The following is a 23,444-nucleotide window of genomic DNA, read 5'->3' as shown; positions in this document are numbered from 1 at the left end:
TACCATCTTGTTCCTAACACATCGAAGAAAACTCTGGAAAGTGAGCCTGGACCTCGGGAAGGGAGGCCGCGTCCAGGCGGGGTAGGGTGAGGGGGGTGGGATGGAAACTGTCCCTCAAAGTAAAGGAGGAAGGAATGGAGAAGAGACGGGGTCTGGGAGTACCACACAAAGAAAGAGCATTTGCAGGATCCAATAAGCATTGATAGTATCTTAACATTCCCTGAAAATTTTGGAATGAGAAAAAGGAAATCTCATTAATGGGAATACCACTCAGAAATTTATGGTTCGAAATCGAAACGTCTAGAACTTTCTAGGTGAACCGGAGCAAAGGCCTGAGGGAGAAGCTGTCCATCTTTCTGTGGGTCCTTTATCTTGAGGGCTTGGGAAATACTCAGCCCATCAGCCTATGGTGGAAGAAGGAGCTGCCTGGTTGCTGACACGCCAGTTATGCTGTAAGCGCTTAATAAAATGCACCACCTACGCTGAAATCCGCCTTCGTGTCAGCTTTGAATGCTACATTTCGGGAATGTGTTAAATTGATATACACGCATCCAGGGAAGTAACCAGAAACCATATACGCTGCCAGCAGGCGAGGGCAGTGGGTGCCCGTATGCAGTCCTCATCAGCTCAGTCGCCCCTGAACACAGGTGGGTTCTCACGTCTCTCCTCGTGTGTTTTCCTTCACAGACGAAGGACTGAACCACGAATGCAAGCTCTGCAGCCAGACCTTCGACTCGCCGGCCAAACTGCAGTGCCACCTGATCGAGCACAGCTTCGAGGGCATGGGGGGCACCTTCAAGTGCCCCGTGTGCTTCACAGGTAGGCGATTGACGTGCAGGTGGGCCAGGCCCGCCCAGGCCTGGCGCCCATGCCCCACCCACCCACCCCAGCTCAGGTCCCCCTGCTCCGGCCCGGCACAGAGAGGACGCCGGCTCATTGGGGGAGGAGGTGTTTGATTCTGCCATTAGCATTATTGATCGCGGCTACTTAGAGGCTCCGACGGGCCGGAAGGTTAGCCAGGAGGACGAGCAAATGGCATTGCAGGTCCTCTCAGAAGTTTGCACTTTTCCATTTGGACAATGACATCCCAGTTTTATTCTACTTTCTCTTCTCAACGTCAGAAGGTTACCGAGGCAAAGACAGCCTGACGGAGCCGCTTTTTGTGCGTCTGCTATTTAAGAAGGAAGACGTGATCCGGGGCTGGGAGCCTTTTACCTTCCAGAGGGCGCGTGGCTCTCTGTGACATCATTGGCGGGCCGTGCAGATCTCACCTTAAAAGTTAGCCTGCTGCATCCGGTCACACATTTAATGAGCTTCCCCCGGTGCGTAGGGAGGGCCAGGCCAGATGGCTTCATGGGGCAGGCCAGAATGCTGGCTTTATAACACTGCCCATAAGCAATGAAAATATTATTATTATTATTGATTTCAGAGAGGAAGGGAGAGGGAGAGAGAGAGACACATCAATGATGAGAGAGAACCATTGATCAGCTGCCTCTTGCACGTCCCACCCTGGGGATCGATCCTGCAACCTGGGGTTGTGCCCTGACCAGGAATCGAATGGTGACCTCCTGGTTCATAGGTCGACGCTCAGCCACTGAGTCACGCCTGCCCTAGAAATGAAAAGATTATTATAATCCTCCCCAAAGTCCCTGAACTTGGCAACCGTTGATAAGGCATTCATTATCCTGGGACAGTGGTCGGCAAACTCATTCGTCAACAGAGCCAAATATCAACAGTACAACGATTGACATTTCTTTTGAGAGCCAAATTTTTTAAACTTAAACTTCTTCTAATGCCACTTCTTCAAAATAGACTCGCCCAGGCTGTGGCATTTTGTGGAAGAGCCACACTCCAGGGGCCAAAGAGCCGCATGTGGCTCGCGAGCCGCAGTTTGCCGACCACGGTCCTAGGACATTGGAATTTTTAATGGAGACGTTGATATAAATAGACACATTGAAGAAGAAATTTGTATTAGCTGTGGTGTAAGAGGTCACTTTTTAGCACCCCCAGAAATGTCCATCAGAAACGATAACTTGAAGCCCCGGGGGGTTGAAACGTGGCCGGAGGACGTGGTGCTGGTACTTCCCCGGCGACACCGTTACCCCGGACGGCTCCTCTGTGGTCGCTTTGCCTGTGCCCTGGACTCGGCGGTTAAGTCCCTCCAGGCTTTGTCTCTGATTTCTCAGGAAAAGCAAACGTGTAGGCTCTCGAAAGTGACCTCTTTGTTTCCTGAGCGACATTCCAGGCGTCGATTCCTCGCTCAGGGGCCCGGCCTTGGCGCTCTGCGCTGCGATGAGACGGGGAGCAGGGCTGAGCTGCCGGGCTGCTTCCTCGGCAATCCCACAGCCTCAGCTTCGTTCAGGCCTGTTTTCCTGTTTGTTTTTATTTTTATTATTTTTTTGTGAATCCTCCCCTGAGGATATTTTTCCGTTGATTTCTAGAGAGAGTGGAAGGGAGGGGGAGAGACAGAGAGAGAGAGAGAGAGAGAGAGAGAGAGAAACATCGATGGGTTGCCTCCCACACGTGCCCGACCAGGGTCAAGGATGAAGCCTGTAACCCAGGTACACGCCCTTGACCGGAATCGAACCCAGGACCCTTCAGTCCGCAGGCCCACACTCCATCCATGGAGCCACACCGGCGAGGGCGGAACCATTTTTTTATTCTTCTGAATTTGTACTTAAAAAAAATTCCGTTATGTAGTATTTATCTTGAGCTACAAGTCAGGCGTCTGGATTCTTTATAAACATTCATGAGGGGGCGGGGTCCTAGATCTCCTCACGATGAAGACCCCCCAGGAAACAGCTCTTCCGTGGCATGGCCAGAACCCTCGTAAAAGGTGCCAACTGACACGGACACTGGCTGCAAATCCGTACGAAAACCCGTTTCTTCCTGGTGATGTGGGGGAGCGACCAAAAGGCTTCCGTCACGAGCAGCCTGCACGTTCTGGGCTGACAGGCCTAAATCGTTTTCCTGTATCTTGAAGTGATTTTTTTTTTTTTTTTTTAGCAATCACCGTGGAAGGTGTGGGGGGCCCTGGCATTGGTAGGCGGGAGAGGAAATCTGAGCCGTTTTTAGGGTAATGAGAAATGTGATTAAAATGTATGACTCCTAAGAGCAATAGTCTAATATTTTAGGTCGGCTGGCGATTAGAATAATTTTAATGATTAGCGCCGAGTCAACGCCAAACGCCGGCGTCTTTTAATAAGCCCCCTCCCCGCCCGTCCCCATTAATATGGTGGAGGCGAACTTTTTTCAGGTCACAGTGCACCAGGCATCCGTCAGGAGCCGCGCTGCCAACCCAAACACTGCCTCTGGCATCTACAATTTAATTATTAATAGGATGTCTCCCAGGTAAACCGTTACACAGGCTTAGGGCCTTGTTTTGTAGTCATTAAAATTGAACATGTTTATATTATTAAAACCCTCGCATTCCGTGTGTAGGCTGAGTTGATCTTAAAGGACCCAAAGAGACGTTACCTGCGGTTCTGTTTCATATTTATAGACAATGCCCCCGAGCTGCCGTGCGGTATCATTCTCGGCATTAACGCGTTTAAACAGAGAGCTGTTTGCTAGCTCCTGACTGTAGGCAAATACAGGAAACAGGGTTTGGCATGTATGGTTTCTTAACCTGTGGGTGGCTGAGAAATCGGGGTCCCTACAGTGCAGCTGCGCATTTGGCAATTTGGGGCTTCCTTGTTGAAAAGATTGACAGGGAGCGGGGCCTCCGTGAGCCTTGACTTGGGGGCCGTTGGGGTGAATCCGGTGCTCCGTCGAGGGCATCGTCACGGAAGCCAGAGACCGGGCAGAGCGAAGGTGGCCGAGCTCCCCCGGCCCCTGGCGGGGGGTCACCTCCCGCTCCCCCCCCCCCCCCCCCAGGCCTGTGCCTTCAGTCTGCTGCCTCTGGGTCTCCTCTCGGGGCTGCTCCATGGAGGCCTTTTTGGAGAGAAAGTCACGGCGCCCCGTTTTTTCTCGTTGCAGTGTTTGTTCAGGCAAACAAGTTGCAGCAGCACATTTTCTCCGCCCACGGACAAGAAGACAAGATCTATGACTGCACACAGTGTCCACAGAAGTTTTTCTTCCAAACGGAGCTGCAGGTGACGTCCCGCGAGGCGCTGGGCTGGACCCCGAGGCAGCCCCCCCGGAGGGAGGGGATGCGGGCTTTTCGGTCCGGATTCGGGGAAGGGCTCGCCTGGGCCCAGGATGCCTGGTGTGCTGGGCCCGAGGGGCAGTGGGGGGGGGGGGGGAGGGGGGGCTGGATCAGCAGACACCTAAGTGGTTTTGCCTCCAGCTGCTGTCAATCATGAAAAGAAGGAGAACAGCCCTGTAATTAGACCTTCTGACCCAGGGAGATGGACTTGGGGGTCAGGCTGATTGGACGGGAGGGGGACGCCCAGGCCCCTCGCTTGTCAGGGCCCATTCTCAGCCCCTGTTTTATTCCTGCTCTGCTCTCTCCGGGCTCCAGCGGGAGGCACGGCCGGTTCCGGTCCTGGGGGGCTCTCACGCGGAAGGGAGAAGGAGGCACAGGAAGCCGTGCTCCCCCGCGGGGTGCTTCTCCCACGGGGCAGAGGAGAGGGGTTAGTGCTTGCGGCGGCCTTCGAGATACATGTTGGCACCAAACGTGTTCGGGGCAGCCTTGAGCGTCCCACTTGCGAGAGAGGTGACCTTGCTCAGGTCCAGGATGGCTCCGAACCTCAGATGGGAAGCAATGACACACACGTGTAACATGTAGGGGGTGGTTGCTAGGTAACCATGGAAGGACAGATCTGGTTCTAAGGCGTAACCTATAAAATATAACGGGAATCTGGGTTAGCAGGAGACTGATAGTTAAATAATGAGTCAGAGACTGGATCCTGGGGCTTATTACCAAAAGGAAAATAACTATTTTTTTGTTGTGACTTCATCTGGAAAATGAGCATAATACCTATCCTGATTTTTCTGATGAAATCGTGTGAGAGACACATGTGTTTGTTCAACCCTTGGTGGAGAATGGATTTGAGCTCACAATTATTTTATGATGAGTACACTTATGAACCATAAATTCTTCATTTAGCCTACACTGGGCGGGGGTCACTCTATTTTTGTATTGACTTCCTGGAACAGCCCAAGAAGGGAGGCATGGGATTGGCTGAGCCCCGCCCACTCCCTGGCCCCGCCCCACCCTCGGGCCCTGAGCAGTCTTGTGCCTCCCTGGCTCGGGGAAGGTGGAATGGCTTGTATTTTGTGTCAAAATAAGGAAGTTAGAGGTTATCTTCTCAGTTATCCTATAAGGGAGCAACTAGCAAATTAAGGCGGTGAAGTAAAATAGGAAAGCACGGGTGAGCCCATTTAACTGACACATTATGTCACGGGACCAAACCCAGCTGCTGTCTGGCTTGTCATCACTTCCAATAGAGTTCTCCTCGGTCCGGTCTGTGTGAATTGAGTAGAGAAGGCGGGCCAAGTTAGAGGGTTGTGTAAAATGGTGTCTCCGTAAGCAAGGAGCCTACATTTTTGTTGGAACGTTTATTCTTCCCGCACGAGGTATCGAAGGAAGAGTCGCTTTGGTTTTTATGATGCTGTGAGGGATGTGGGCAATACACCTCGTGGTTCTGTTCATTAGTATGTAAACAGCGGAGCAGAAAACCCAAGTCGTGGAGACTCTGTGGAGACTGACTTCCATCTAATGTGCCTGGAAACACGTCCGCAGTCAGTCTCCACGTCTGTGCCATACAGTCCCCCCTTCACCCGAGGAGGCACACTCGAAACCCCCCAGGCGAGGCCTGGGACCACAGAGCACCTGTGGGTGCTGTGTTTTTCCTGTACACACGTGCCTGTGACAGCTACGTTTAAAAGGTAGGTACAGTACGAGAGTAACAACAACAGCAATACAAGAGAACAATTACAGCAGTGTATTGTAATGAACGTTATGCGAGCGTGGTCTCTCTCTCTCTCCGATAACTGATCTGATAACCGAGGAGGCTGTGACTGGTGGACGGGGGTGGGAAGGGGGATGGAGGTGGGGGGTGTAATGTGGATACACTGGGCAAAGGGGTGATTTGCCTCCTGGACAGACAGGGCAGCGCGGGGTGGCTAACCAGATTTCATCGCGCTCCTCAGAACCACGTGAAATTCAAGACTTAGGAATTGTCTATTTCTGGAATTTCCCAGTTACTGTTTTCAGACTGCAGGTGACCATGGTTAACTGAAACCAGGGAGAGTGAGATCGTGGATGAGGGAGCAGCTGTATCAGTAGGTTCCAATGGAACCGACCTGGTGGTGAAGCTTCAATGCCTTTCACTAAAAGAACCCAGCACTGGCAGTTCCGGCCTGGGGCCCGAGGTGGAGCAGATAGAGCTGAGCAATGAGTGACATCCTGCAAGACCCCCAGTTTCTTCCATGGTGCATTCTGGGGTTTCATGGAACATAGAGGATTCACTCTTTCCCACAATCCATAAAGACCGGTGGTTCTTAAATTCTTCGATCTCAGGATGCCTTTACACTTAAACATGATTGAGGACCACGAAGGGCTTTGATCCATGTGGCTATTGATAGTTTCTCTATTAGAAAAAAAATGAGACATGTTTTAAACACAAGAATAGACAGACACGCAATTCTCCCAGCTGTCAGAGGGATCACGTCATGTGCCAAGAAGCCTCTAAAAACTCCGCCAAACACACATGGGAGGATGAGTCTGTGAAGGGCTAATGACATAGGAATGTTATTGTGAGAAGAGCGTTGACCTAATAGAGCCCCTGGAAGGATCTGGGGGCCCCCACATGTCCCCGGGTCACACGCAGGAGCCACTGGTAGAGAAGACAGGTTACACAACACAGACTCCCTGAGCTCTTAGGACAGGGGTGGGCAAACTTTTTGACTCGAGGGCCACCATGGGTTCTTAAACTGGACCGGAGGGCCGGAACAAAAGCATGGATGGAGTGTTTGTGTGAACTAATATAAATTCAAAGTAAAGGAGCGGAGGGGAGAGCAAGAGAACCGGATAGAACAGCCGGATCCGGCCCGCGGGCCGTAGTTTGCCCAAGGCTGTCTTAGGAGGTCCTTACGATCTCAAGGGGCCAGAACATCTCTTCAAACATGTCTGATGTGTTCAGATTGTGATTCGGGGGCCGTAAGTCTCACGTCATAATCCAAGGCTGTGAGCATTCTCTTTCCAGGCTAACAACTCGGAGTCATGCATAGCTGTGAGTCCCCAGGCTCCGTCCCATTCCTACGCAAGCATTTACAGTCAGCGTCGGATCACTTCCTAGGTAGTAGGGCTGTTTTAGGACATGTGATCATTTCTAGTTAGTGTGTGATCATTATCTGTGTGGTAGATGCACATGCGCCTGTTTTAGGAAACCCCCAGTAATAGCCGTGGCTTTCACTTTCAATACATTAGGAAAAATGGGTGAGAATTCACTTTTTCTAGTGTTGAGTGTTCGGATTTTGATGCTTTAACCTTAGGCGTTCCCATTCCTGTGTGTTTGCTTTCTTTACCCAAATGACCTTTTAAAAACCCAGGGGTGTAGAGAGGGAGCATTGAATGTGATTTTTAGATCTTGATTTCTTTCATTTCCTGTATAGAACGTGAGCGTGGTACGTATACGAAAACCATAGTACCGTTCTTTTACATTTCTAGAATGAGGGGGACTGGACTAAAAGGAAGGCCACAATAGAAATCAAGGTTGGTAACCAACCAAAATAGCAACAGGGCAGGAAAATGAATCTCTGACATCAGCCCTCAGTAGGTCGTGCCTTGGCACGTAAAATAAATGCAGATTTTAAAACTGACACATGTCATGCCACTAGAATTCACCTATGTTTTTATGCCCCTAAAGGTTAGAAAGAAGGACTTTTCATGAACGGTTATATACCTAAAGTCCCAAGAACTGAACTCCTGTTGGAGATCAGAAAGGATATGGTGTCTTTGCTTCTTCTTTTTTTTTTTTATTGCTATTTTACAGAGAGGAAGGGAGAGGGATAGAGAGCTAGAAACATCGGTGAGAGAGAAACATCGATCAGCTGCCTCCTGCACACCCCCTACTGGGGATGTGCCCGCAACCAAGGTACATGCCCTTGACCGGAATCGAACCCGGGACCCTTCAGTCCGCAGGCCAAAGCTCTATCCACTGAACTACACCGGTTTCGGCGAGGTGTCTTTGCTTCTTACGTCAGAGTGAGGCAAGGAGGTCCGTCTGGATGAGCCTCCACATTGCCCGGTGTCAGGGCTACGGTGTATCTTTCCATGGCGCCTACATGACGTCATGACTATAACATGTAACTTGCATTTCTTTCACTATCTACCTCCAATTAAAAACACAAAAGCCTCTCATTGTGGGCATAAAATTATATACCCTATACACATATGCACACATACACACACACACACACACACACGGGTGTGTTGTTTCACTAATACTGCCTTCAAGGCCTTTCCACATTCTGAGAATTCCTCAGTATACCTTGTCCATCTTCAGAAAGGTCAAGGCCTCAGCCATCCACCCTGTGGGCCTCCCAGACCACAGCTCCTTTTAGAATTAATGAAACCTGTTTCTGTGGAAAACTCAACCTGGGACCCACCTTTCCCGTATGGAATCCGTACGTGTACGTCACACGGTCTACTACACCCTTCTGACCCAGAGTTCCCACTGCCGGCCCCAAGATACGTGATGTGGAATCGTGGGCAGGGCGTCATCTTTTCCTTTCAGTAAGCGTTTTCTCCCATGTTTGCAAGGAATTCCAGTGCCCCTCATGGCCCCCTCACACACGGGTGGGAAGATGTGCTGAGGAATAAAGAGTGCATTATTGGAACCAAACGCACATTCCGTTACGTTAACAGCGAATGAATCTGTTGAATGTTCCCCATGTTTTCCTAACAGACCTTACAGCCCTCACTGCAGACCTTGAGGAAGCAGCTTGGAGCGCGGGGCAGCGTGGTCCAAGAATAACATCCTACAATGCGTGTTTGTGCCGAGTGGTTTATGCAGGTGTGAGCGGGGGGGCGTTCGCAACGCTGCCGTTGAATGGGCCACTTTCTTTCCAGGCGGTAATGGCCCTTTAATTGGTGCCTCCAGAGAAGCTACAATTCAATGGCAGGGATCAAATTGTCCTCTTCCAACGGGTCCCCGTAGAAAGTCCCGCAGACGGCGTGTTAGGAATGGAGCGGGTGGGGAGGGAATTCTGTCGGCAGGGGGAGAGGGCATTGGCCGAGGTGCACTTGAGGCTGGGAGAGCCTTCCGCATGAAAAAGTCCAGTTTGGCCCTGACCGGTTTGGCTCAGTGGATAGAGTGTCGGCCTGCAGACTAAAGGGTTCCAGGTTCGATTCCGGTCAAGGGCATGTACCTTGGTTGCGGGCACATCCCCAGTGGGGAGTGTGCAAGAGGCAGCTGATCGATGTTTCTCTCTCATCGATGTTTCTGACTCTCTATCCCTCTCCTTTCCTCTCTGTAAAAAATCAATAAAATATATTTAAAAAAAAAAAAGAAAGAAAAAGAAAAAGTCCTGTGATTCTCAGCCCTTCCCTTCATTAACTCAGGGAGCCTGTTTTCCACATTCCACCGAGTCCTGGGGTGAGCTTGCCAGGGCTATCCCGAGACTTCAGGCAGCGCCACAGTGGAAAGATGGGATTGTCTGTGTGGCGGTTGGACTTCCTGCTTGGATGCGTTTCCACCTGATGTTGAGGCCTGTTTCCACGTCACAGCTTCCCTGATGCTGAAGTATGGCCGCCTATCGATTTGGGGGGGGCCCCGGATGGGGAAGGTGTGCCCATCACTCACGCTGTCAGGGCCTGGCCTAGCCGGGTTCCGTACTTGGGGGGGCGGGGGGGGCGTCAGCGTGGGGCCAGCTCTCCCGCCGCCTCGTGGGTGGTCTGTGCCTCCCCATCGCGCACCGTCTCCCGAGGCCCCACGGGGCTCTGTGCCTCTCCTGGTCTTGGGGCTGTGATCCCGGCGTGCGGGTGCGTGGCGTGGACTCCGGAATCCTGCAAGGAGAGTAAATTGTGTCGCCGGAGCCTGCGGTTAAGAGCGTGCGGTTCCAGGCCACCTCATTTCGGCGCCTCGCGGGCCTGCGGGGCTGGTGGAGGAAGCTGGTGCGACAGGGCCTTCCACTTAATTTGCTCGGTGGTTACATGGATCTGTTTCTTTCATTTGATCGAATCTCCAGGAACCAAACCCTTTGCATCGATGTATTGACCGGGGCGGTGTTGTCACCATTCGTTTTGATCACTTTCAGCTGTTCATGTTGGATAATTCAATCAGGATTGATTGGCCTTCCCATTGCAGGCAGCAAGCTAATCCCGCAGGACTCAGGACGCAGAACGAGGGCACGGCTCCCCTCAGTTTCCTGTCCCCCCTCTCCCCCTCTCCCCCTCTCTCCCTCTCTCGCTCCCTCACCCTCTCTCTTTCCCTTTTTCTTCCTCCCTCTCTCCCTCCCTCTCTCTCTCTCTCTCTCTCACCCTCTCTCACCCTCCTTCTCTCTCTCTCACCTTCTCTCTCTCTCTCTCTCTCTCTCTCTCTCCCTGCCCCCCTCCCCCCCCCATCATCTGCACGTAGCACAGAACTGGGGCTGGTATGAGCGAAGAAGAGAGTCTAAGGCAGGGGTGGGCAAACTTTTTGACTCGAGGGCCACCATGGGTTCTTAAACTGGACCGGAGGGCCGGAACAAAAGCGTGGATGGAGTGTTTGTGTGAACTAATATAAATTCAAAGTAAAGGAGCGGAGGGGAGAGCAAGAGAACCGGATAGAACAGCCGGATCCGGCCCGCGGGCCGCAGTTTGCCCACGGCTGGTCTAAGGTCTAGAACGGACACTGCCCCTGTGGCGAGGTGGCTTTGTTCTGCCGTTCGGTGCAGCTGCGTGTGGGAATGGAGCCGAGCGCGCAGAGAGGTAGAGGAGCCCGCTTCTCACAGGGAACTCACTCGGACTAAACAAGCAAATGCATTTCCGGCGGCCCGTTTTGTACCAATCGATGCTGGATCGGTGTGCATGCTTTGGGGCGCAGCCCGGCCCCCCCCCCCCCCCCCCGCCTGCCCCTCACGCGGCCTCCCTGCTTCACCAGGTGTCCGGCTGGCACATCATCAAGCGCCGAGTGGATAATGGGACCGAGGGCAGGCGACAGAGGTGACGGCGATGGGCAAGCAGCCTCCTATTTACGTCTGAATCATTCTGCGGCGCCCCGCCCAGCTTTTAAAATCCTCCATCCGTTCATTTCTTGATGTTCCTATCGGTGGCTGGTTTTCGCGATTAAAAGGGGGAGCCAGCTCCTTGCTCCGAGGCGCCCACCTCCCGCAGCCCTGTTGTCAGCAACCTGCCCCCACGTTGCGCGTTCGCCTGGCCCGCAGCTGACGACAGATGGCCATCTCCGACTGCCATCGGGGCTTTATGGAGCATCCAGCCAGGGTGCACTGAGACCCTGGCCGGGCCGCCAGCCCTCCCTCCGCCCCCTGGAAACGAGCCTCCCTCTGCCACGTTCCGCATTGGCCGGCTCGGCTGGCCCTGCCGTCTGCGGTGTCGCCAAGACCGCCTGCTGCCACAGCACCGATCGCCCCATTAGGGACGAGGCACCGCGGGCACGGCTGTCAGGATTGTCCTGAACACACAGAGCTGCTCTCAGCACCTCTGCTGTCAGAGTCTTTGGAGAGAGGTGGCAACCCCGTTTCTAGAACATTCTGTGGCCCAGGGAGGGCACGTTGCGTCTGCCCGTGTGTTCCTGTGTTATTTGATTTTTGAATGTTTTTATTGATGTCAGAGAGGGAAGGAGAGAAAGAGAGAAACATCCAGGATGAGAGAGAATCCTGGATCGGCTGCCTCCTGCCTGCCCCCCGCTGGGGATCAAACCTGCAACCCGGGCCTGTGCCCTGACGGGAATCGAGCCGTGACCTCCTGGTTCCTGGGTCGATTCTGAACCCCTGAGCCATGCCCGCCGGGCTGTGTTCGTATTTTAGCTGTTCGCTCTGCACAGCGACCTGTGGTCCTGCGCTCGAAGAGACCGGTGCCAAGAATGAAACCCATTGTGTTTGAAACTGGGATCCGACGCTGGGAAAGCACCCGTCCCCGTCCCACTGCCCCGACAATCCGGGCGAGGGCGAGGGCGGGGCCATGCTGGACGTCAGCTAGAAACAGGGAGGAGCCAGGCGTGCATCGTGGCGTGGCCGGACCCGGGACAGCGGCGGGATCAGTCCTTGCTGTGCATTGGGGGAGCGTGACAGGCTGCTCCTGGAGGAGGGTCTGCAAGGGCGGCAGCGTCAGAGCCAGAGCCGCGGGCGGACTTTCAGAGGCGCCCACATGCGTACCCGTTACTGTGAGATCCACAGCGAGCCCGCAGCCCTCGCCGGCTCTGCCCCGCCAGGCGGCTGGCTCCCTTGCTGGGGCACAGACTTCCCAGCCCGCAGTGGGCGACAGGCAGGCAGCGGGATGGATGGATGGATGGCACTTGAGAGCGGTGCTGGGGGCTGCCATTGAACAGGGAGTGATGGGCAAGGAGACCCTTTAACAGCGGTGGAACCTCAAACCGCCCAGACTAACAGCCCCCTCACAGAGGGCCGTAAGGGTGAAGGTGGTCGTGCAAAAAATAGAATGAAACAGTCCATTCGCGGAGAGCCAGGCGCTGAGCCCCCGCTCCGCTCAGTTATAATTCGTGACAGCCCTGTGGGGGGTGGGGGCGTCCCCCTGTGGAGTTAGCGCCTCTCCAGGGAACCCCGCTGGGAGCACCCTGCGTCCCCCCACCACCTGCCTGTACTCCTCCCTCTCGCTCCTCCCTCCTCCCTCCTCCATCCTCCCTCCTCCCTCCTCCCTCCTCCCCCCTCCCCCCTCCCCCCTCCCCCCTCCCTCCTCCCCCCTCCCCCCTCCCCCCTCCCCCCTCCCCCCTCCCTCCTCCCTCCTCCCTCCTCCCTGCTCCCTCCTCCATCCTCCCTCCTCCCTCCTCCCTGCTCCCTCCTCCCTGCTCCCTCCTCCCCCCTTCCTCCTCCCTCCTCCATCCTCCCTCCTCCCTGCTCCCTCCTCCCTGCTCCCTCCTCCCTCCTCCATCCTCCCTCCTCCCTCCTCCCTCCTCCCTCCTCCATCCTCCCTCCTCCCTGCTCCCTCCTCCATCCTCCCTCCTCCCTCCTCCCTGCTCCCTCCTCCATCCTCCCTCCTCCCTCCTCCCTCCTCCCTCCTCCATCCTCCCTCCTCCCTCCTCCCTGCTCCCTCCTCCCTGCTCCCTCCTCCCTCCTCCCTCCTCCCTCCTCCCTCCTCCATCCTCCATCCTCCCTCCTCCCTGCTCCCTCCTCCATCCTCCATCCTCCCTCCTCCATCCTCCCTCCTCCCTCCTCCATCCTCCCTCCTCCCTCCTCCATCCTCCCTCCTCCCTCCTCCCTCCTCCATTCTCCCTGCTCCCTCCTCCCTCCTCCTCCTCCCTGCTCCCTCCCCCTCCCCCCTCCTCCCTCCTCCCTCCTCCCTCCCCGACCCCCCCCGGGCTCCCTTGGGGTCACATTGGGAGGCTACTATGCTTTGTAGCAGAGGCTCCAATACTCACTGTCCTTTCACCTGGAAGTAGCACGCTGCGTGTCGTTCAGGCCCCTTTGGAAAACGTCCCTGAGACAGCGGGCAGGAGGCAGCCATCGCCTGAAGCCAGCAGCCGGCTCTGGGCGCCCTGGACGCCCTGCCGATGGCCAGGCAGAAAGAGGCCCCCGTGTCTGACGGTGGTGGTGGGAGGCCCAGAAGCCACACGGTGTCCATGACCGTCCGTGTCCATCCTGTTGGGAAGTGGGGTTCAGTGCCCACTCTGAGGGGTGTTTGCCCGCTCTGTCCAGGGGCTGGGGCCGGTGGCGTGATGTCGGCCACTCTGAGGACATGGCCTGGGGGCTGCCCAGCCGCCGCTCCAGATGGTCAAACCCGGGGCTGCACCCGCCCCACTAACTGGAGCTGCCAGCGCCTTCGGGGCAGAGGTGGCCCCACCCTGGGCAGCTCAGCCAGCAGAGGTCTCTCCCTCCCGTCCAGTCCCCTCTTCCCTACCCTCCCCCCCGAGTCCCGCCCCATCCCACTCTGCCCAGCCGAGGGGGTCCTGGGCCGGCGTGGCTCAGGGGTGGAGCATCGACCTAGGAACCAGGAGGTCACGGTTGGACTCCCGGCCAGGGCACCTGCCCGGGCTGCCGCCGCGATCTCCAGCCGGGGCCGGCAGGAGGCAGCCGATCAGTGATTCTCTCTCGTCATGGATGTTTCCCTCCCTCTCCCTCCCTCTCCCTTCCCCTCTGAAATGAATAAAAATGTTTAAAAACAAACAAACAAAAGGAGAAACCGCCTTGTGGCTCAGGCTGAGTCCAGACTCATCTGTCATGTTTCCCAGAACGTGCTCTTAGCGTGGTCCGTGGCTAGTGCTCCTTTTAAAGACAGGCCTCTCTCCAGGCCCAGCTGCCAGCGTGCGGGCCTCCCGGCTGCGATGCCCGGGGCCCGTGTTAGATGCTGCAGGGATGGTGGACCCTCCGTGCCTCAGACCCAGCCTATCCCCCTGGACGCCCGCCCCGCAGCGGCCAGGGGAGCGGTCCCCTCGGCGACAGCGGCGCCCACGCGGGACCCGGCCTCCCGTGTAAAATCGGCGCTGGGTCTCAGCCGGGCGTCCGGGTGGCCGAGGACACGCGGGCGGGAACAGGAGGCTCCCTGTCCGGGTTGGCGCGGGTGAGAGATCGCTCGGAGAGGACACGGCCGAGCAGTCAGCCTGAAATCCTGGTTGGTATTTTATTAATTTTGCACCGAGATAAATCCTGAAATTCAGACAAACTCCATGACAGGTGAAATTCCTTCTTGCAGAAGCCGCTCAGCAAGAGACTGCTCATTTCGCTGTGTTCCGCGGCCGGCAACGGGAGGGCAGCTCTATAATCAGCCCTCGGAGGACCCCCGGCCGCCGCGGCTGGGGCTGATTGAATAACTCCCCGGCCTCTCCCCCCAGGCCGCGGGCGGCGGGGGGCCCGGGCAGCAATCTCCCGCAGCCTGGCACTGAAGTGAGCTTTAAACCACCATTTTCTCTCTCCGAGGAGCGGGGTACTAAAAGATAGATGGACTGCAGATATTTTATGAGGAACTGTCAGAGGAAGGGCAGAGTCCATGTTTTTCTCCTCCTTCCTCCAGTCCGGCTGTTGAGTTCCTCCCCGCACCTTTAACATCCAAAGGAAGAAATTAATTGGTCGCTCACCTTCCGTTCCCCCTCCTCCTCCTCCGCTGTCTTCCTCCCTTTTTTTTCTTTTTTTTTCCTTAAATATTCACACAGAGGCCCTTTGCTTAACCACAGTTTCAGAAAAATCAGTACCATTTGCAATGAAATATTTATAATGACAGAATGAAAAATTGGATTCATTTTCTGGACGGCAGCCGAGCCGCCCGCAACTTTCTGCAGCGCGTGGAGCGCCGCGCCCGCCTGCGTGGCTCCTTCCCGAAAACGGGCGGCACGCGCAGGTCCCTGGCTGGCTGCGGGGGGCGCCCGGCCGAGCACGGCCCCCTTCCCGTGCCCCCTGGGCTGCATGTGGGGGCGCGGCCTGCACAGAGGCAGAAAGCAGTGAACCTCGTAAAAACGGGGGTGGGGGGGTGAGGGCGGTCGTCTCTGCAGGGAGGCGTGGGAGACGTTCATAAGAGGAACGGGGACCGTCGAGGCTGCGCTCTGTGGCCTGGCGCAGGCCTGGCCTCGGGGCAGATCTGTGGGGGCGGAAGGCAGGCCTGAGGGGTGCGTGCGCTGACCAGCTGAGCTCCCCCTCCTTCCTTCCCTCGGCGTGCGCTGCTGCGTAGCTTTCCTTTCCAGGGGACCCGCGTGGTGGCTGCGCGCTCCCTCACCGGGGTGACGATGGCCTTTTGTCAGAGACGAGGACAAAGGGCTTTTGCTAAGCCAGCCCGGCTGCCGGTGTGAGGTCCCCACGCCCGTGTTCCTGCTGCACGGGTGACGCTGGGCTGGCAGCGAGACCCCGTGCAGCCAGCGTCTGTCCATCAAACACGTTTCCGCGCACAGCCCGCGATGGGCCCCGACCGCCCACCTCCCCGCGTGGCACGGGGGCGCGGAGCCGAGGACGGGGCGTCCTCCCATTTGTCCCCTTGGGAAGCTCAGGGTTTAATGAGTTTGTCTGCTTTGGGGTTTTTTTCCCAAAAGGGAAGGCAGCCCTGGCCGACTCCAGCGTGACTCACAGCCGGAGCGCCAGTCTTCAGGTGGCCTCGCAGCCTCTGCATCCCCCTCTGCCAGCGCCACGTGGTCAGTAACCCACCTGTTACTGGCGCACAGAGGCGGCCTGTGATTGATTAGCTTAGGCCAAGCCGTGGGCAAACTACGGCCCGCGGGCCGGATCCGGCTGTTCTATCCGGTTCTCTTGCTCTCCCCTCTGCTCCTTTACTTTGAATTTATATTAGTTCACACAAACACTCCATCCATGCTTTTGTTCCGGCCCTCCGGTCCAGTGTAAGAACCCGTTGTGGCCCTCGAGTCAAAAAGTTTGCCCACCCCTGGCTTAGGCCCTCCTGATCAGTCCGGTTTTACTCGCAGCGAAGAGGAACCGTAAACTTGCCTTCGCTGCTGTGTGGCTTCGTCGAGCGCTGTCTGTGCTGTAGACCGTGCTGGCAGGAGAGACGGAGAAGGAACCGCGTGTCGACCCGGGGGGGACAGGAGTCCATCGCTCTGCGTGGTTTTGGCCACAACTTCCTGCTCACGTCTGCCCTGTCAGCCGGTGCTCTAGCGAGCGAGCCTCCCTTCTGACCTCTGACCCACAGCGAGAACCCCGCTCCAGCGCTGGGAACATGGGGACAAGAGACTCCCCCGGAGGGTGTCTCCTCTCATCCACTTGGGCAGCGTTTCCAGGCCGTCGGGTGCTTGCTCTGTTTTCTCAGCAGCAAAGCCGGCTGCCCCGGGGGATGGGAGAGCCCTGAGCCGGAGGGGCCCCGCGTGACGGGGTCGCTCAGGGTCCTCCGGGCGCGCACCCCGCGTCTCACACGCACTTCCTCCGAGGCTTGGGGTCCTCCACAGGCTCCGGGATCTGTCTTCTCACCACATTCCAAAATCGTGGTTTTGAAAAACACGCTGTCGGTTCCGCACGGAAGGACGTGTGCATGAGCACGGGCACACTGAGGCTCGGGGTCCAGCCGGAGTCGCTGGGCGGCAGCAGAGCTCTGAGCTCCGACGCGGGAGAGTGATTTTCCTTGGGAGCGTGTGCGCATGTGTGTGTGCGTGCACATGTGTGTGTGCACATGTGTGCGCACACGTGTGTGTGGTGCGCGCACACGTGTGTGTGTGTGTGTGTGTGTGTGTGTGTGTGTGTGTGTGTGTAGGTGACAGCAGCTTCCCCTGGCCTGTGCCAGGACTCCAGCAAACCGTTCCCACTTCGCCCTGGTCCTCGCTTGCTTTCTTGAGGACCAAGGTTAAGAGAGAGAAAATGTTTTTACATTCGTTTTTCCACAACTCGGGTGAGTCTGAAGCGCGTACCCACACCAGCGGGAGCTGTCCCAGGGCGCTCAGGGCAGCCTCCACTGCGGCCCAGGAAGGGACGCGAACGGCTCATTCACGCCTGGCCAGGCGGGCTTCGCGGCGACACATTGCCGCTCCGCTGGGACTGATGCTCAACGCTCTATGGGGGCCGGAGCGAGGTGCCGTGGGCAGGAGCGGGGGGCCGGGTGCAGGAGCGGGGGGCCGCGTGCAGGAGCGGGGGGCCGCGTGCAGGAGCGGGGGGCCGCGGGGCAGGAGCGGGGGGCCGCGTGCAGGAGCGAGGGAGCAGGGGGCCGCGTGCAGGAGCGGGGGGCCGCGTGCAGGAGCGGGGGGCCGCGGGGCAGAAACGAGGGGCCGCGTGCAGGAGCGAGGGGCCGGGTGCAGGAGCGGGGGGCCATGTGCAGGAGCGGGGGGCTGCGTGCAGGAGCGGGGGGCCGCGTGGCTGGAGCGGGGGGCCGTGTGGCAGGAGCGGGGGGCTGCGTGCAGGAGCGGGGGGCCGCGTGGCTGGAGCGGGGGGCCGTGTGGCAGGAGCGGGGGGCCGCGTGCAGGAGCCAGGGAGCAGGGGAGCCGCATGGCAGGAGCAGGGGGCCGCGTGCAGAAGCCGGGTGCCGCGTGCAGGAGTGAGGGAGCGGGGGGCCGCGTGGCAGGAGCGGGGGGCCGCGTGCAGGAGCCAGGGAGCGGGGGGCCGCGTGGCAGGAGCGGGGGGCTGTGTGGCAGGAGCGGGGGGCCGCGTGGCAGGAGCGGGGGGCCGCGTGGCAGGAGCGGGGGGCCGCGGGGCAGGAGCGGGGGGCCGCGGGGCAGGAGCGAGGGGCCGCGTGGCAGGAGCGGGGGGCCGCGGGGCAGGAGCGGGGGGCCGCGTGGCAGGAGGCGGGGGGCCGCGTGCAGGAGCGGGGGGCCGCGTGCAGGAGCGGGGGGCCGCGTGCAGGAGCGGGGGGCCGGGTGGCAGGAGCGAGGGGCTGCATGCAGGAGTGAGGGGCCGCGTGCAGAAGTGAGGGGCCGGGTGCAGGAGTCCTGGGTGAAGCCGCCGTCAGAGGGAGAAACACAGGTGCAGCCTTGGCGTTCGTGCGCACGGCTCCCGGAGCGGCTCTCCGCCTGGCCAGCCCCTCTGTGTTGTGGCTGGTTTGCATGTGCGTCTCAAGTGCCAGGCGGTCTAATGAAGTTATTCTTTTATAAATTTTGCAACACGGGAGCAGGCACGAGGGCTTTGAATTAGAGTAAGTGCCACTTCTGGCCGGCGGTTCCTTGGAGGGCTGATTAGCACGCGGCCTCCCGCCGCGACCTCTCCGCTCGCCATGTGGCTGCGCAGGCCTGTTTACCGCGCCCCTTGGAATCCGCAGGCGTGTGCACCGCGCCCGCTGCCGGCCTTGCTCAGTCACAGCCGCCTTCTTCCGGAGCCGGGGTAAACACTTGACCTGCAAGAGTGGTTCTCACAACTCCGTGGCTCCAAGGTAATGAACTGAAATGAATCTGGAGGAGCAAATCGCCTGCGGACGGGAGGCTGTGATTACGCTCACGGTAGATACTGCACATCTCCGGGCGGGAGAGCGAAGGGTGGTCTCGCTGGGAGCTCGGTGCCCCACGAGGGTGAGCAGACTGTCCCACGGAGACCTGGGAGCCAGGCCAGAGAAGGTGCCGGGCCGTGGGGAGAGGTACTCGTGTTCGTTTCTTTTTAAATATATATTGTGATGATTTCTGAGCGGAAGAAAGAGGGAGAGAGAGATAGAAACATCCACGATGAGAGAGAATCATGGATCACCTGCCTCCAGCACGCCCCACACTGGGGATCAAGCCCGCAACCTGGGCGTGTGCCCTGACCTGGCATCGAACCGTGACCTCCTGGTTCCTAGGTCAGTGCTCCACCCCTGAGCCTCGCCGGCCGGGCCAGTGTGGGCTTCCAAGGCCAGGAAAGGCTCTTCGCAGCGAGGTGCAGAGTGGGGGCGGGGCAGCTGGGCCGTTTTCAGACCCGAAGGATTCTGAGCAAGAGGAGCGGGGACGGGAGAGAATGCAGATGCGTCTGTGGCCCTGACCCGGGTCCACCCCGGACGAGAGATGCCCGAAGCATCCTGCTCTCTCCTGTTCGCTGTGTGAGCTGCTGACGCCGCGGTTTCAGGGGGCGGGAGGCAGGCGGCGACGGTTAAAGAAGGGAATGGAAACGCGAGGGCGCACACCACACGCACGCAAAGGGGCGAGGAGCGCGAGCAGGGAAGGCACCAAGCCGGAGGGGGACGTGTTTCTCCTGTCGCCAAACCAGGACCTTTTTTTTTTTTTTTTTTTTTAAGTGAGAGAGCAGAGCCCAAGTGGAATTGGGTTTGTGAGATACTCGCATTTTAAATAGGACTGTCTTAGGATTCGGAACAAGGGCTGCTTGGGGCTCCTTTTTTTTTTTTTTAATATTTTATTGATTTTTTACAGAGAGGAAAGGAGAGGGATAGAGAGTTAGAAACATCGATGAGAGAGAAACATCGATCAGCTGCCTCCTGCACACCTCCTACCGGGGATGTGCCCGCAACCAAGGTACGTGCCCTTGACCGGAATCGAACCTGGGACCCTTCAGTCCGCAGGCCGACGCTCTATCCACTGAGCCAAACCAGTTTCGGCGGGGCTCCTTCTGATAATGGGCATTTTCTGCACAGAAATGTGAGCCCGGTCGGAAAATCAAAGGCAGGCCGCCCGGGGTTTCACCTGTAGAACCCATGCACGTGTGTGATTCCACCGCTCACAGCACACGCATGCACCAGCCTCCGCACAGGCGTGGGTGTGCCCAGGGGCGTATGCGTGCACCTCGCGCTCACACGGGAAGTGGGCTGTGCCACTCGGGCACGGACCTTCCCATCTTACTCTTCCTGTGTGTGTCTTCTAAAGCCCCGGCCCTGGTCCGCAGCATTTGGCAGCTGATGATGGAGAAAGGTATTATTTCTGCTCTTGGTGACTTATTACTGGGATTTGACCTCCTAGAGCGTGTGGCCGTATTTTTAATGAAAGAAATAATACACTGCAAGGAAGTGGCTTTTGCTTTTGCTCTTGCTTTTTGCCCGAGTTCAGTAAAGGATTCTTCGTGATTACAGGAATTTCCTGGATGGGAATCCTTGTCCATACCAAGGAAAAGCAGAGTCCTCCTCCCTCCTTCTCCCCGCAAAGGTCACCCTTTGAATATGAATGACAGTGCCCTTGCTTCTCCCATTCTAATCAGGTGACCTTTTGCATCGAGTGGCCCAGAGTTTAAATCCTAGGCCTGCAAGTCAGTTTCTAAATCAATGCCCGGCCCCACGGCGTTCAGGCACAGACCTCTCCATTTCCGTGGGTCTCAAAACCAGACGGGAAATAAATAGGAACGGCGGAGGAATCGTGCGGCGGGGGTCACAACTCACCGAGTGAAGATCTCAGGCCAAGGAGTAGGAAGATGGGCACCTCACTAACTCAGTCCTTTTTCTTTAATATATATATATTGAGTGGCCAGATTATTATGATCTCTGAATGCATAATAATCTGGCCACTCAGTGTGTATATAAGTATGTATGTATATATATACACTAGAGGCCCGGTGCACAAAATTCGTGTCCCTCAGCCAAGCCTGCAACCTCTCCAATCTGGGACATTCCTCTATCAGTTCAGGACTGCTGGCTCCCAACTGCTCGCCTGCCTGCCTTCCTGATTGCCCCTAACTGCTTCTGCCTGCCAGCCTGATCACCCCTAACCACTCCCCTGCCAGCCTGATTGCCCCTAACTGCCCTCCCCTGCAGGCCTTGTCCCTCCCAATTGCCCTCCCCTGTTGGCCTGGTCGCCTCCAACTGCCCTCCCCTGCCGGCCTAGTCATCCCTAATTGTCCTCCCCTGCAGGCCTGGGTCCCCCCCAACTGCCCTTCCCTGCAGGCCCAGTCGCCCCCAACTTCCCTCTTCTGCTGGCCTGATCCCTCCCAACTGCCTTCCCCTGCTGGCCATCTTGTGGTGGCCATCTTGTGTCCACATGGGGCAGCCATCTTTGACCACATGGCAGCAGCCATCTTGTGTGTTGGAGTGATGGTCAATTGGCATATTACTCTTTTATTAGATAGGATAGAAGCCTGGTGCACGGGTGGGGGCCAGCTGGTTTGCCCTGAAGGGTGTCCTGGATCAGGGTGGGGGTTCCCTTGGGGCGTGGGGCAGCCTGGGTGAGGGGCCTGTGATGGTTTTCAGGCTGGCCACGCCCCCCCCAGCAACCCAAGCGGAGGCCCTGGAATCTGGGATTTATTTATCTTCTATAATTGAAACTTTGTAGTCTTGAGTGGAGGCCAAGGCAGGCCAGGGCTGCGGAAACTTGGCTTCCTCCATCACCGGGGAAACCCAAGTCTCCTGTTCACTCCATGGCCACAGCCATCTTGGTTGGGTTAATTTGCATACTCGCTCCTGATTGGCTGGTGGGCGTGGCTTGTGGGTGTAGCAGAGGTACGGTCAATTTGCATGTTACTCTTTTATTAGATAGGACTAGAGGCCCAGTACATGAAATTCATGCACAGGGGTATGTGTCCCTCAGCCCAGCCTGCACCCTCTCCAATCTGGGACCCCTCGAGGGATGTCCAACTGCCCGTGTAGGCCCGATCCCACCTACATGGGCAGTCAGACATCCCTCTCACAATCCTTGGACTGCTGGCTCCCAACTGCTCACCTGCCTGCCTTCCTGATTGCCCCTAACAGCTTCTGCCTGCCAGCCTGATCACCCCCTAACCACTCCCCTGCCAGCCTGATTGATGCCTAACTGCTCCCCTGCCAGCCTGATTGCCCCTAACTGCCCTCCCCTGCAGGCCTGGTCACCCCTAACTGCCCTCCCCTGCAGGCCTGGTCCCGCCCAACTGCTCTCCCCTGCAGGCCTGGGTCCCCCCCAACTGCCCTTCCCTGCAGGCCCAGTCGCCCCCAACTTCCCTCCTCTGCCGGCCTGGTCACCCCTAACTGCCCTCCCCTGCAGGCTTGATCGCCCCCAACTGCCCTCCCTTGCAGGCCTGGTCCCTCCCAACTGCCCTCCCCTGCTGGCCATCTTGTGGCAGCTATCTTGTGTCCACATGGGGGCAGCCATCTTGTGTGTTGGAGTGATGGTCAATTTGCATATTACTCTTTTATTAGATAGGAATAGAGGCCTGGTGCATGGGTGGGGGCCGGCTGGTTTGCCCTGAAGGGTGTCCTGGATCAGGGTGTGGGTTCCCTTGGGGTGTGGGGCGGCCTGGGCGAGGGGCCTGTGGTGGTTTGCAGGCTGGCCACACCCCCCGGCGACCCAAGCGGAGGCCCTGGTATCTGGGGTTTATTTATCTTCTACAATTGAAACTTTGTAGCCTGGAGCAGAGCCAAGCCTCCTGCTCACTCCGTGGCCACAGCCATTTTTGTAGGGATTTATTTATCTTCTATAATTGAAACTTTGTAGCCTTGAGTGGAGGCCTGGGCCTGCCAGGGTGTGCTGAAAGCTTGGCTTCCTCCATCACCGGGGAAACCCAAGTCTCCTGCTTGCTCCGTAGCCACAGCCATCTTGGTTGGGTTAATTTGCATACTCGCTCCTGATTGGCTGGTGGGCATGGCTTGTGGGTTTAGCAGAGTGATGGTTAATTGGCATATTACTCTTTTATTATATAGGATTGGAAGCCCGGTGCATGAATTCGTGCATGGGTGGGGTCCGGCCAGCCTGGCCAGGGGGAGGGGACATGGTCGGTTGGCCAGCCTGCCTGCTTGTCGAACTCCTGGTTGAGGGGACAGTTTGCATATTAGCCTTTTATTATATAGGATATACACTGAGTGGCCAGATTATTATGCATTCAGAGATCATAATCTGGCCACTCAGTGTTTGTGTGCGTGTGTGTGTGTGTGTGTGTGTGTATGTATGTGTGTGTATATATATGTGTATGTGTGTGTATATATATGTGTGTGTATATGTGTGTGTGTATATATATATGTATATGTATGTGTGTATATATATGTATGTGAGTGTATATATGTGTGTGTGTATATATGTGTGTGTGTGTATGTGTATATATATATATGTATATATATATATATATATATGTATATATATATTATAGATTTCAGA

At 56.9% G+C, this 23,444-nt stretch overlaps 1 protein-coding gene across 4 annotated transcripts in view; it reads left to right on the top strand.

Moving 5' to 3' along the window:
• The window catches only part of ZNF521 (zinc finger protein 521), a 321,390-nt gene that overhangs the window by 289,734 nt on the left and 8,212 nt on the right, over nt 1-23,444 (top strand). For all 4 annotated transcript variants that reach the window (XM_080686741.1, XM_080686738.1, XM_080686739.1 and 1 more), the window contains 2 exons: nt 688-819; nt 3,979-4,094. In XM_080686741.1, coding sequence (XP_080542867.1) covers nt 688-819; nt 3,979-4,094 — 248 coding nt within the window. The remainder of the gene's footprint in view (nt 1-687; nt 820-3,978; nt 4,095-23,444) is intronic.

This window comes from Plecotus auritus (genome assembly GCF_963455305.1).
Source record: "Plecotus auritus genome assembly, chromosome: 8".
Classification (NCBI taxonomy): Eukaryota; Metazoa; Chordata; class Mammalia; order Chiroptera; family Vespertilionidae; genus Plecotus; species Plecotus auritus.
Note: the sequence above shows the minus strand (reverse complement) of the source record. Positions and strands in the feature narration are given on the sequence as shown.